The sequence below is a fragment of the Amphichorda felina genome (genome assembly GCF_050947745.1).
Source record: "Amphichorda felina strain 45539 chromosome Unknown scaffold_9, whole genome shotgun sequence".
NCBI lineage: Eukaryota > Fungi > Ascomycota > Sordariomycetes > Hypocreales > Bionectriaceae > Amphichorda > Amphichorda felina.
In genome coordinates this window covers 2,029,046-2,041,284 of record NW_028145041.1, presented here as the reverse complement: position 1 = coordinate 2,041,284, position 12,239 = coordinate 2,029,046, and the positions used below count along the sequence as shown (strand labels likewise).

Genomic DNA, 12,239 nt, shown 5'->3' with positions numbered 1-12,239 from the left:
AGATGTACCGTGTAGGGGCATGCCATTGCGCCGTAAGTTCTGGAACACTCCGGCATGCAAAGCCGACCACTCGGGCTCGCTTGTCTTGGAAGGTCGTTTGGGTAAATGCTGACGAACGGGTCGCCCCCACATCAATGATCTCTTCAACGGCATCACAAGATCTGGCACGGGGACACCACTACGCCGTACGAAGAGATTAGTGGCAGCCAATTACCTCGTGCATGAGGTCTTGGAAGACATGGAGTTGGGGAACCCTGCCAGTCGACAAGTACATGTACTATGTACTATATGTACGTACTATGCAGTATGACATGGATGGCCCGACAGGAGGACTGGACCCTGCGCCACGAAGACTTGAACTCCGGTCCATACATGTACGCTGTTTGTCTCATAAATTATTCTCAGATAGGTGGCAGACCATCGTTCACACGGCAGAGGTCCCAGTTACTGTTTCACTTCTCCCATCGCCTCTCTGTCAAACATTCTGTCTCAATGGTCGTCTCAATGGCTCCTCCCTACCCAATTGCAGTCGCTAACCCCAACGGGCACAATGGACAGCTGGCGCGACGCAAAGAGGTCGTATCCTATGACTCTCCGAAGCTGTCTATTGCCGAGATGTGGTCTAGCCTCCTCGTCCGCCTCAAGGCGACCACAGCCATAATCAAGCAACGATTCGATGAGCGTTCCCAAATTGAGAAGCAGCTGAACGCCCGCACCGATGACTGGTGCATCAACATTTTCCTCGACACTTACACGCGCCTCGAGAACTTGACAGCCGAGCTGGAGATGCAGCTCGCCATCACCCAGAACCAGACCCAAGCGCCCTCGTCGGCCCTGTCCACGTTTGTCTTGACGCCCTGGCAGATGGAGGAGCGCTACCGTGCTCTGGTACAGCTTCAGTCCCTCTTGGGATCCTTCTTCGAGCGCGCAAGTCCCTCGTATGATCAGGCCAAGACCATCTGGTGGTTCGACCCGTCCTACCACCAGTCGGACGGGCTCAACTACGATCGCTACGGCGCGCCCGACGTGCGCGAGACGGAGGCGCGTCTCCTCCGCGCCCTGGGTCTCGGACACGAGAAGCTACCGCTCAAGCTCCTCCTGACGTCTAGTGGTGTGGCTGCTTTCACGGTGCTGCACCAGTTCCTCATGAGCAACACCCTCACCGCGGGAGACACCATTGTCATCTCTCCCTACCTGTACTTTGAGTGCTTCGAGCTTCTGCGCCAAGTCAACCACCTCAAGGTCGTCAATTCGGATACGTTTGACGCCGAGGACATCATCGCCACGGCCGAGAAGCACAATGCCAAGGCTGTGTACCTCGACCCCATGGCCAATACGATCGGCCTTGAGACGACGGATCTGCGGCGCTTTGCGCAGCTTGTGTCTGGCCGCAGCGGCTGGGCAGACCGGTTCCTCCTGATTGACGGGACGCTCGTCTCGGGTGGCATGGCCGTGTACGATTGGTTCAACGAGCCTAGCCACCCCAAGGTCCTCTACTACGAGAGCGCCCACAAGTACATCCAGATGGGCATGGACATTGTCATGTGCGGCTTCCTCGTCTACCCGGCCGAGTTCCACGACACCCTCGGGCTGATCCGCCAGGTCACGGGCACGACGCTGTACTCGCGCCAGGCCAACGTGCTGCCGCCCATCGACTTCAGCATCCACCAGTCGCGTATGCACTGGCTGACGACCAACGCCGAGAAGCTCTACCACACGCTGGACAAGAAGGCCGCGACGATTGCGCGCTTCACCTACCCGACCGGCTGGCGCAAGATGGGCTGGAGCCACGGCGGCAACGTCGTCACCATCCGCCTCTTTGGCGACGACCAGATGAACAAGCGGCCCAGCCTGGACGCCTTCACGAGCCTGGTCCTGCGGGCTGCCGAGGAGGAGAACGTGGCCATGACCAAGGGCGGTGGCCTGGGCTTCTCCGTCACGCGCATCTGGCCGTCGACCCCGTTCATCCGGAACGAGGATCCGTATATGAGGATCTCGGTGGGTGTGGACCCCAATGAGGTGGAGCCCGTGGCCAGGGCCATCCTGAAGGGGCTGGAGAGGCACTACCATGCGACAAAGTCGGTTATGGCGCAGTGGAAACTGCGGGAGAATGGGGTTGTTGGTCCTGCGGCTTATACGAACGGGGTGACCAAGGCCAATGGCATGGTCAAGGCCAACAATGGTCTTCTCGAGGCTTATAGATAGGTACATGATCCATTGAATGACACCGATTGATTTTCTGAAACGACGTTACTCGGTATATGACCATTAATGATTTGTTAATCTATACGCCGTACTCTCCTGTGAGCGAGAGGGGCTAATCCACCACGGACATCAATTGACGCGCCTCAATCTCCCAGTGGGTATGCATGTAGAACTTGCCCATAGTAAAGCTCGGCATCCTTGGACGCCAGGAAGACGTAACTGGGCGCAATTTCGCTGGGCTGCCCCGGCCGTCCAAGCTGCGACTTCTTCCCGAAGCCCTCCATTTGCTCTGCCGGCCTCGATGCCGGCTGGATCGGCGTGTGCACCGGTCCTGGTGCGACTGCATTCACTCTAATGCCCTTGGAAACAAGCTGCTTTGCCAGGCCCCTGGTGAAGGATACAATGGCGCCCTTGCTGGCGCAGTAATCGATCATGCCTGGGGTTCCTCTGAATGCGACCGTTGATGTCGTATTGATGATGCTGGGGAAATGGATTGTCAGAATCGGGAACATCGCGTGCTGGCTAATATTGTCGTGAAAAGACTTACGAGCCACCTTTCTCCATATGCTGCAGGGCATATTTAGTCATGGCAAACATCTGCAGGATATTGCTCCGGAACGTGCTTTCCACGTTGTCCAGGTCGATGTCGACAAAGTTATTGCACATGATCTGCTTCGACGCATTATTGACGAGGATGTGGATCTTGCCGTACTTGTCAATGTGCTGCTTGACAGCATCTTGGCACGTGTTGTTGTCCATGAGGTTGCCTGCGACGAGAAGACACTCCCTGCCCTCTCCATGGACCAGCTTCCTGGTCTCTTGCGCATCGCTTTCTTCCTCAGGGAGATAGACAATGGTGACATCGGCGCCCTCGCGTGCGAAAAGAACAGCTACGGATCTGCCGATTCCGGAGCTGGGCAAGAATTAGCAACTTTAGTCGTTCTGAATGGGTTAGTTTGCGTACTCTCCGCCCGTGATGAGAGCTTTGCTGCCCTCGAGTTTGCCAGCCGCGCGGTATTCCTGGAATTGAGCCTTCCCCTCGAGCTTAGTTGTTTCGCTTTTTGGCTGCAAGTCCTGTTCTAGTCTGATACAGGCGTCAGAAGAAGTCTGCTCTTAATGGCATGATAGAGACCATCGTGGATGGTAAAACGACTTACCCAGGTTGAGATTGAGACTGTGGCTTGTTGACTGGCTCGAACTGCCCCTTGTGGCTAGACATGGTGCTGAACGTCTTTCAATCGGCAGCTGTGCAGATCGTGTGAATAGGTGATATTGTCCGTAGTGATTCAAACTAGATCGTCGAGGTAATTGGAGAGTCAGGCCAATCTAAATCACAAACTGAATGGGGTGTTGATTTAACTTGAGATTAGAGAAAAAGGCCTGGGTTTGGGGAACAAATTTATTTACTTTTAAAGTTCAACGATAACGAGTTCAACACTACTGGTGACTTTAATGTGGTGAATTGAAAAGCCAGGTACAGCTCCTTGAATCGATGACGTGCCGTGGGCCATGGTAAAATATCAATCATGAAATCGTCATAGCAACGTATCAAGAATATCATAGCCACCGTTGTCTCGAATCCCCTCCACAATGAAACAATATTCAATTTCAGGTTACGCAAGTTTACCCATTACTAACTCAAGCTCCATTACGTTTGCCATGCAGCTACCGGCAATGCTGGCAGTGCAGCAGACGCGTCAAAGTGTCGACTGGGTACTGGTTTGGAAAATGGATGATGTTTTACGACGATGAGGGGATAGTCGTCGTCCGTAGAGTCCCGGAAGCAGGTTTAATGGTCAGAATTATATGAGTTTAATAATCGGATGGTCTCACGGCAGAGGTAGTAATGAATGTGGTTGTAGCGACGTGCCAGGTCGTTGTCATTAGAGAAGGGAATTAACTATATTTGTTACTGCAGTGGATGTTTCAAACCTCACCATACTAAACATTTAAATTCGCCCCTGAGCATTCGGTCTGTTCTTCAAAAAGTTGTTGGATGAAGAAAAACAACCCGACAACCTCCATGGTCGGGTTGTAGTTGTCACTGGCGGCGCCCTTAGCATCGGCTACGAGGTTAGTCAACCCTCGCTCAAGGCGGATGCAAAGTCATCATGGTCAACCGCAAAGAGGGCCAAGGCCAAGCAGTAATCGGGAAGATCAAGGAAGAGGCCCCGAAGCGGACATTGACTGATAGGAGTACGACATGGGAAAAATCGCCCAGAATCAAGGCCGTCTTCTCGGAGCTGCGCGACCCCTTCGACCGGCTTGATTAACTACTGCTCTCCGTGGGCATCAATGCCAACAAGTACGACCTTGACTCTGAGGAGATCGAGCGTATCTTTGGCGTCATTACCTCGGCAAGTGCTGTATTATGTCACCAACCACCTTTGGCCTAAGATACAAAGCATAGGCGTTCGACTCAAACAGTCAGGGTAAGGTGTATCAAGCCTAGCCATCTGATGCCAAGTGTGGCCGCCTGCAAGACATTAACAATTAGGCTGGAGGTGCCTTCATTTGCAGTGTGGTTTATCTGTCAACTAGGCTGTAGACCTTGAGTAGCCTTTGTATAGTGGGTGTCTAGAGTCTCATAACAAGTTGTATATTAAAATAGATAGCACAATGCTAGTGGAATTGGGCAAAAATTTAATCGCAGTTAGATGATCTAAAAAAAAAAAAGGCCAAAAAAAGACTAAAAAACATACAACAGCCGGTATTCGCTGGTCGTCACCGACCCAACTACTAATCAGCCCCTTAGCGGCTTGACTCTGGGAGAGCGGACGGGATCCCGTATTTTCCACTAGGTATGGTCGTATGTGCTTGGTATCATATCAGTAAGTATTATATAGCGACGAACCATCTGCCCCATATTAAAAAATAGTTACAAAAGACAAAAAACATACAACAGCCGGTATTCGCTGGTCGTCACCGACCCAACTACTAATCAGCCCCTCAGCGGCTTGACTCTGGGAGAGCGGACGGGATCCCGTATTTTCCACTGGGTATGGTCGTATGTACCATGACTCCTATTAGATTAGATTATAAGCCTAAGCTTATTCTTTGATTTCTAGCTTGTCCTGTTTCATCAAGTTAAGCATCCTAAGTAAACCCTAGGCTCTCCGCTAACGCGATCCACGCTGCCAGCTCTCTATTTTGCTATAAAATGGTATTGGAAATGTTTGTGCAGTGACGGTTTGTATGCCAGTACGGAGTACTGGCTCTCCTTTGGGACCGACTTCTTTTGGCGTTTGTGACAGCAGGGTAAAAAGTAATCTTTCACATTATACACAACTCTCTCCCCCAATCATCTCCTCCAGCCCACCAACAGCTCCTACAGGCCTCACCGACTTTCTAGCCCCCCCAGGCACGCTGATAAACATATCGGCCAGTGATGCAACCGGAGACTCCCTCTGGCCTGCTGGCCGCAGACGATGCTCGCCAAAGAGGGAATGCACTGTATAAGCAGGGAAATCTTGCCCAAGGTAACATGCTTTGTGGCTGCGGTCATCGGCTCTGCATATTCGAGTCATTGCTAACCGAATACCATCGTAGCCGAGTCGTCCTACCTGGAGGCCTCTGGCCTGGCACCACAAGACGCGCGACCACTGTCAAACCTGGCTGCTGTGTATTTCGAGCTCGCCAAGTATGCCAAATGCGCTGAGGCCTGCCGCAAGTCCTTAAACCTCCTTGGCGAGGATAGCCAGGAACCACTGGCGGACAAGACTCGCATTCGCTTGGTCAAATCTCTGGTCTTCTCTAACAAGCCCAAAGAAGCCCATGCTGTCCTGTCGAGCGTAGTTTCTGAAGAGAGTCGCAATATCCTTCGGTCGTCGCTATCCCGGATGCTACTCCCCCCCAATCCACAGCAGGACCAGGCGGAGATTCGTGGCAAACTAATCGGCAGCGTTGCGCGTTATAGGCCTTCACTGTGAGAAACCTCCCCCTTCATGCCTGCCGCTTCAGTCACTCATCTTGTTGTACAGCCAAGATATAGCTGAATACTACTCGGTGGGACACGATGACGCTGACACGCTGCTGCCAAACGCCCTGTTATCAACCACGTCAAAAGAGATTGCTTGCCTCTGCTGTGGCATTGGCGACGCCAGGAACCTCCTCGCAACTATCTTCTATCTGGGCATCTCTCGCTCTCGCAAGGCCTTCCACTTCACAATCGTTGATCTGAAGCCAGCTGTCTTTGCTCGCGATCTTCTCATTTTCCGACTACTATTCGACGCACAAGCAGAATCTGAAGCACGCAAGACCGAAACGACAGTGACGCTGTCCTATCTTTTTGGGGCTCAGATTATGCCCAAGTGGGTGTTTAACAGGCTGCAGGTGTGTATCTCAGCCGTGATCACTGACCTGAAGAAGACTTCGCAGAACCCAATGGGTATTTTCTACATCCCGGAACCTACCCGAGAACGCATCATGTACGTCCTGTTGCAGTGGCAACAGCCTCCGCAGCCATGGTATGCGGCTCGAGCATTGCGGTGTGCCGCACGGGACCAGCATATGGCCCGCGAACTTTCACAGCGAGGAAGGTTTGATGACATGGAAGCCCCTAGGGCGCCTCCCGGGTGCGACCAGCGAAGTCATGATGTAATGGTCTACCGTGAAATATACGCGGTGTTGCCACCAGTGCACTTGCTCAAGAATCACGAGCCCCAATTCTTGAAAAAGTTCGAAGCATATACCAAATCACGAACCTCAAAGGACCGGAAAGCAGTAGAAGATTATCTCGACACCGTCTGGCAGCCGAATGTCACGCTCGTCGACCTAGATTTCGAAACTAAGAGGGAAGATGGCCACGATCCCAGCGTGGAGTTTACTCCGCACGAAGTCGTCTCGACTCTGTTTGGTGCCATACCCCCGGAAATTGCCGGGTGCAGTCCTGGCGTGATCAATCACTTCTGTGGGTTCTTTAGCTTGGTCGGCGGGATGCTTAATCAGATGAGTAAGTCGCAGCTCGTCGTCGAAGTTATACTAGACGAGATGACCAGTACGCTCGAGCGGCTACGATATGGTATTCTCCGTAAGGACCAGAAACCTATCAAGAAGCTGGATCCACAGAAGTTCCCTGATCGCTACGACAGTATCGACCTGAGCAATATCCCGTAGGTATCCCGAGCTTGCATCTCTTATCTCTCATTTCATGTGACAGAAGCTTATGAATGCCAATTTGGTTAGTGACTACGTCGGCGGAGCCCTCACGACCTTCCTCTACGGCGTGCCGCTTCTCAGGGAGCAGGGTGTCTCCCGCATAAGGTCCTACGTGCTGCGAAACCCCGGTATCTGGCTCTCGCACGACCAGTTCCTCGCCGAGTATCTCCTCCTCGCCGATCGCCATCAGATCAAGTCGCATTTCCGGACAGCTCTCAAACCGCAGTCTGTACAGATAGAGCAGAACCTCTCAGGCAAGCTCTTTGGTGGCGGCGGAGGCGTCATGGCGCTTGGCTTTGAGTGGGAACGAAGCGCACCGCTTGCTGCGCCGTTGACTACGAGTGCTCGCATGCCGCGCGCTGACCTCGAGTACTGGCTCCATGCTCACTTCTTCAAGCTATGCCTGCCATTTCCCCGCGAGCGGCACGGCTTGAACCTTGTTATCGCGCCCCTCAACATGTCGGCATTCTTCCACCTTGTCGCTCACATCCTCACACTCGGCTATCCTCCGCACTGGCTCGCCGGAACGCTCACGACACTTTGTAGCGGTATATTGGCCCGCACACGCGCCGGCCCGCCGATTGCAATTGTTACCGACCAGAAATTGGCAGTGAAGACCTGGCCGCCCGCCGACGTATGCGTCGCGCCGTTCGCCGCCGAGTTCCGTACACTCCTGGCGCTCTGGGAGCCTGTGCTGGGGGTGCCCATCGTCTTTGATTCGGACAAGGGGTATGTGCCACGACTTCCTGAGCGGACAGCCATCCGGAAGTTTGCCATTCAATTTCCATCGCTCAATAGTGCGAACGGGCCGTGGCATAATCCCTTCTTTCTGCTGGTGCTGAAAGCCAAGTCGCTCAAGGCTGGCGGCGATCGTCTGCGGCGCCTGCTCGACGGTAGAGCAGGTGACATGTCTTCCACTGCCCAGGCCGCTAGGAGTAAGCCACTGGTGCATGCAGTATCCGCTTTTACGTGGGTAACTGAGACGCGGACTGCGAGCTTCTGGATGGATGAGGCAGTGCTGGAGATCATGCTCTCCGAAGGTGGATGGGAAGCGTGGATATGGAGGACGGATACTTGGGACCCAGCCGTGGGGCCGGTTTCTCTAGACAGGGATGGCGTCTTGGTAAAGAAGGAGTCATGGTGCTGAGCGCCTTCAGGGGGAACATAGCAAGACTATTTGCAGTCGTTGCGCGCACCGGCATGATATGGGATTGAAAGTGTGTTGATTTTCCATCTAAATCAATAGTGAAGGTCGGTTTGCCATACCTATGTTCATTATACCTCTCATTGCCAACATGAACAGCCCACCAGCTTACATCCTAGCGCTTGCGAGAACTTACTCTTTGGGACTGTCATAGACTTGCCGAATGCGCCCGTTGGCTCCACTCCCTGATTTCCAGGTTGTTAAAGAAGTTTCTTGATCAGACGGTTTCGCCAAATTCGTTGACCAAGTAGACATGTGCTCTGACTAAAACGCTGATGAGATCATATTTGAGTACAATTATGGATATGGAAGTTGGAACACTGATGTGTGGCCAAGTGAACGCCGTGGCACCGGCGCTAGGCACTACCTATTTTGCAACTGTTTGATGCTTTTTTTAATCTTCGGGATCGGCAGACTGGATCATACCGGTTGAAGATCCTACATATCACGCGCTTGTTGTCAAAAGAAATTTTATGATATCCCATCGATTCGGGTCACATCGGCCCACATTTGTTGGTGTTTAGCAGAGTTACACGTACGTGTCGGACTCGATCACTGGTTGTTCATCTCAATCATGGAAATATGGGGAAACGGGAGAATCCTTTTCACGGGAGCTGTGATCGTCTCTAACTAATAAACATGCAGGGCCATCGCTACGGATTATCACAGAGACACTTGGGTCAATATAAACGTTAGTAGACATGTACATTAAAAGTAACTCAATAAAGGTTCCTATCGATCTAAGAAGCTATGGCGAAATATGGCGTTTAGCGCCCCCATTAGTATGATAAACAGTGCCCACGATGGCTACATCTGTTCCTGTTACAAGTTAGATCTACCGTCACATTTGGACGGAAGAACCCGTCATAAGTTGTGGATCCAGTAGGCCTAACGGTTGAACCACTCGGCCCGGCAGCTAAGACCTGCTCTTCATGATCATCCCTATGATGGTAAATGTATTACTATTGCTTCATAGAGTTTCACAAACACCGGGATCGAGCACGGCATCAACTGGAGAAAAAACGGGCTGCAAGTTTCCTGTTTGCCTTTATATACGGGCATGATTCTGCCAAGATGATGCCTCCCTATAGACAGCAAAGACAGTGAACGTTTCAGCTTCTATTGTTGATCGAAATGAGTCCCTCAGTCTCCGCAAATTGCCTCTTCGCCGAGTTGCCAGGCGTACCTTCGGGGGTCCAGCTGCTATGCCCCTTTGCATCCCGACCATGGCATAGGCGCGACCTGGACTCCACAGACAGAGCAAGGAAGCCCTCTGTTCCGTTCCTCAACACCAAGGGTTACGTTGACTTCCGTCCCAACGACCCCGAAAATCCCCAGAACTGGTCCCGCGCACGCCGATGGCACATATCTCTCGCCGCCATTTTCGCAGCTCTCACCGGTTCCATCGCGTCTTCGGCTGCTTCGGGCTGCATACAATCCATCACCACTGAGTTCCAACTGTCGGAGGTGGTTGCCAATCTCTCCACGACACTCTTTCTCCTCGGCTACTGCGCCGGCCCGTTCGTCTTTGCCCCATATTGCGAGTTTTACGGGAGACGATGGCTCTTCTACGTCAACTATGCTGCCTTCGTCATTTTCAATTTCTTGTGCGCCTTTGCTCCCAATTTTACCTCTTTGGCCATCGGTCGTTTCCTGACGGGAACATTTGTTTCTGGGCCGCTCACTGCCACGCCTGGCATATTGGCCGACCTATGGAACCCGCCCGAGCGGGACAATGCAATCGCCCTGCTTGCTGTGGCTATCTGGGCCGGTCCATCACTGGGACCCGTTGCAGCAGCCTATATCGATCAAGACAAGGGCTGGCGGTGGGTGTTCCACTTTGTCCTGTGCCTTGGTGCCGCTGGTGCGCTTGCAGCAATCACCATCCCCGAGACACATGTACCTACGATCCTAGCTCAGAAGGCGCGAAGACATAGGCAGGCCAGATTCTCTGGGTTTGAAAATGTTCAGACCGAAGCAGAGGCCAATGGGAAGAGTCTCGTAGAGACATAGAAAACCGCTCTGCTGCGGCCTTGGGTCCTCCTCTTCGACCCCATCTCGTTCCTGTGCTCCGTGTACATGGCAGTCATTTTCATGCTGCAGTTTATGCTCTTCAATATTTACCCAATTGTCTTTCAACAGATCCGGGGATGGAGCCAGGCTGAGGCTCAGCTACCCCTGCTGGGGGCAGTGGTTGGACCTTGCTTGGGAGCTGTTATAGTCGCGGCCGATACGCAGCGCCGACAGCGCATTCTGGAGAAGGCTAGGAGTTTGGAGCCGGAGCAACACCTTGTCATGGCGATGGCGGGAGGTGTTGGTTTTGCTGTGACAATGTTCTGGTTCACTTGGACAGGCCCGTTTGCGTGGGTCACTCCGGACTACTCGTATTATGTTGAGGGACTGTGCTAATATTTCTTACAGGTCTATCCATTGGATTTGTCCAACCCTAGCGGGACTCTTCCTATCAATCTCGCTCATGCTTGTCTTTGTCGCAGTGATCAATTATCTAGTCGAGACATACGTCCAATATGCGTCCTCGATTGTTGCCGTCAACACGATTGCTAGATCACTAGGAAGCCTTGCGGCTCCCCTGTTTACTGATTCCATGTTTGAAGCAATGGGCGTTGAGGGCGGTGGGTCATTGATTGGCGGCATTGCAGTTGTCTTGGCCATTATTCCGTTTGTTTTCTTCCGCTATGGGGAGAAGATTCGCGCGAGGAGCAAGTATACGGTCCTTGCCGAGGCACCCAAGGGTTTGTGTTGAACTTGCAGATTCCATGATGAGGGTTGGAAGACATTCCAAGATAGAGGCTCTCATTTCTCAGAGTCTCTTGTGGACTCGATGGTACTGTTATAAATATTTAAATAATTTCTTAGCGTACTTAAAAGATATATTTAATGCACTGCCGATACGAATATTGAAAATCATCTCCTACCACTGGAGTAACCCTTTGTTATCAATAACGTTTCCGGCGAACGAAGAGCAGGCGGGGGTCTGCGGACTTGAGCAGCAGGGGCATGAAAGTCCGGGTCAGAACGTTGGCGCCCGAGAAGTTCAAGTCATCGACTCGGTTGAAGCACTCTCGCAGAGACATCTTACCCTGCAAGAATTCACCATTGAAGCTAGCACCTAACAGGGTTGATTCCATACTGTGGACTAGAGATTTGATGCGGCCTGGGTTTGCTTATCACGACTTCGAGGCGATCCATGCTGTTCTTCACCTGCTGAAAGGCTTTGTCAATATACTCATCGCTGTTGACGTCAACTTGGAGAAATTCGGCAGGATTGGTCGCGCTGAAACTTTGGGATTTTAGCTGACCCTGGTATGGGTTTGATGACTGAAAGAGGGCCTCAATAGTTTCACGCCCAATACCATCGATGGCACTAGTTACAAGAACAATCATTGCTTTCATGTCGGTACGATCTTCTGCGGGGTCTAGGGACGTGTGAGCTTTAGGTCTTTGTCCGAGGGATAGCCGTCTGCATGGTTTTAGGTACGAAAGTCATTGATTTATAACAAAATTTCTTTAATATAAACTTGGACAGTTGAACGTTACTCGGACGAATCTTCTCATACTGTACAGGCACAGATCAAGTCGGCCACAGCAGCCAACCATACAATTATGTAGGATGATGTCTCAACTACGAAAGCAGGCTTGATATGTGAGATAT

General features: G+C 52.1%; 4 protein-coding genes across 4 annotated transcripts; 3 read left to right on the top strand and 1 right to left on the bottom strand.

The window, feature by feature from the left end:
* Positions 1 to 492: 492 nt before the first annotated feature.
* On the top strand, positions 493 to 2,205 carry ACO1O0_009209 (uncharacterized protein; the record flags this gene model as incomplete). Its single annotated transcript, XM_083198560.1, has 1 exon — positions 493 to 2,205. The coding sequence occupies one exon, from the start codon at positions 493 to 495 to the stop codon at positions 2,203 to 2,205; it is 1,713 nt and encodes a 570-aa protein (XP_083046295.1).
* A 143-nt stretch (positions 2,206 to 2,348) lies between these two features.
* ACO1O0_009208 (uncharacterized protein) lies at positions 2,349 to 3,424 on the bottom strand (the record flags this gene model as incomplete). The annotated part of the gene is made up of 4 exons (XM_083198559.1): positions 2,349 to 2,685; positions 2,753 to 3,118; positions 3,170 to 3,289; positions 3,363 to 3,424. 4 exons carry the CDS (start codon positions 3,422 to 3,424, stop codon positions 2,349 to 2,351), a joined length of 885 nt encoding a protein of 294 aa, XP_083046294.1.
* A 2,169-nt stretch (positions 3,425 to 5,593) lies between these two features.
* ACO1O0_009207 (uncharacterized protein) lies at positions 5,594 to 8,509 on the top strand (the record flags this gene model as incomplete). Its single annotated transcript, XM_083198558.1, has 4 exons — positions 5,594 to 5,684; positions 5,755 to 6,130; positions 6,186 to 7,316; positions 7,390 to 8,509. The coding sequence occupies 4 exons, from the start codon at positions 5,594 to 5,596 to the stop codon at positions 8,507 to 8,509; spliced, it is 2,718 nt and encodes a 905-aa protein (XP_083046293.1).
* A 1,191-nt stretch (positions 8,510 to 9,700) lies between these two features.
* ACO1O0_009206 (uncharacterized protein) lies at positions 9,701 to 10,579 on the top strand (the record flags this gene model as incomplete). The annotated part of the gene is made up of 2 exons (XM_083198557.1): positions 9,701 to 9,704; positions 9,822 to 10,579. 2 exons carry the CDS (start codon positions 9,701 to 9,703, stop codon positions 10,577 to 10,579), a joined length of 762 nt encoding a protein of 253 aa, XP_083046292.1.
* Positions 10,580 to 12,239: the final 1,660 nt, after the last annotated feature.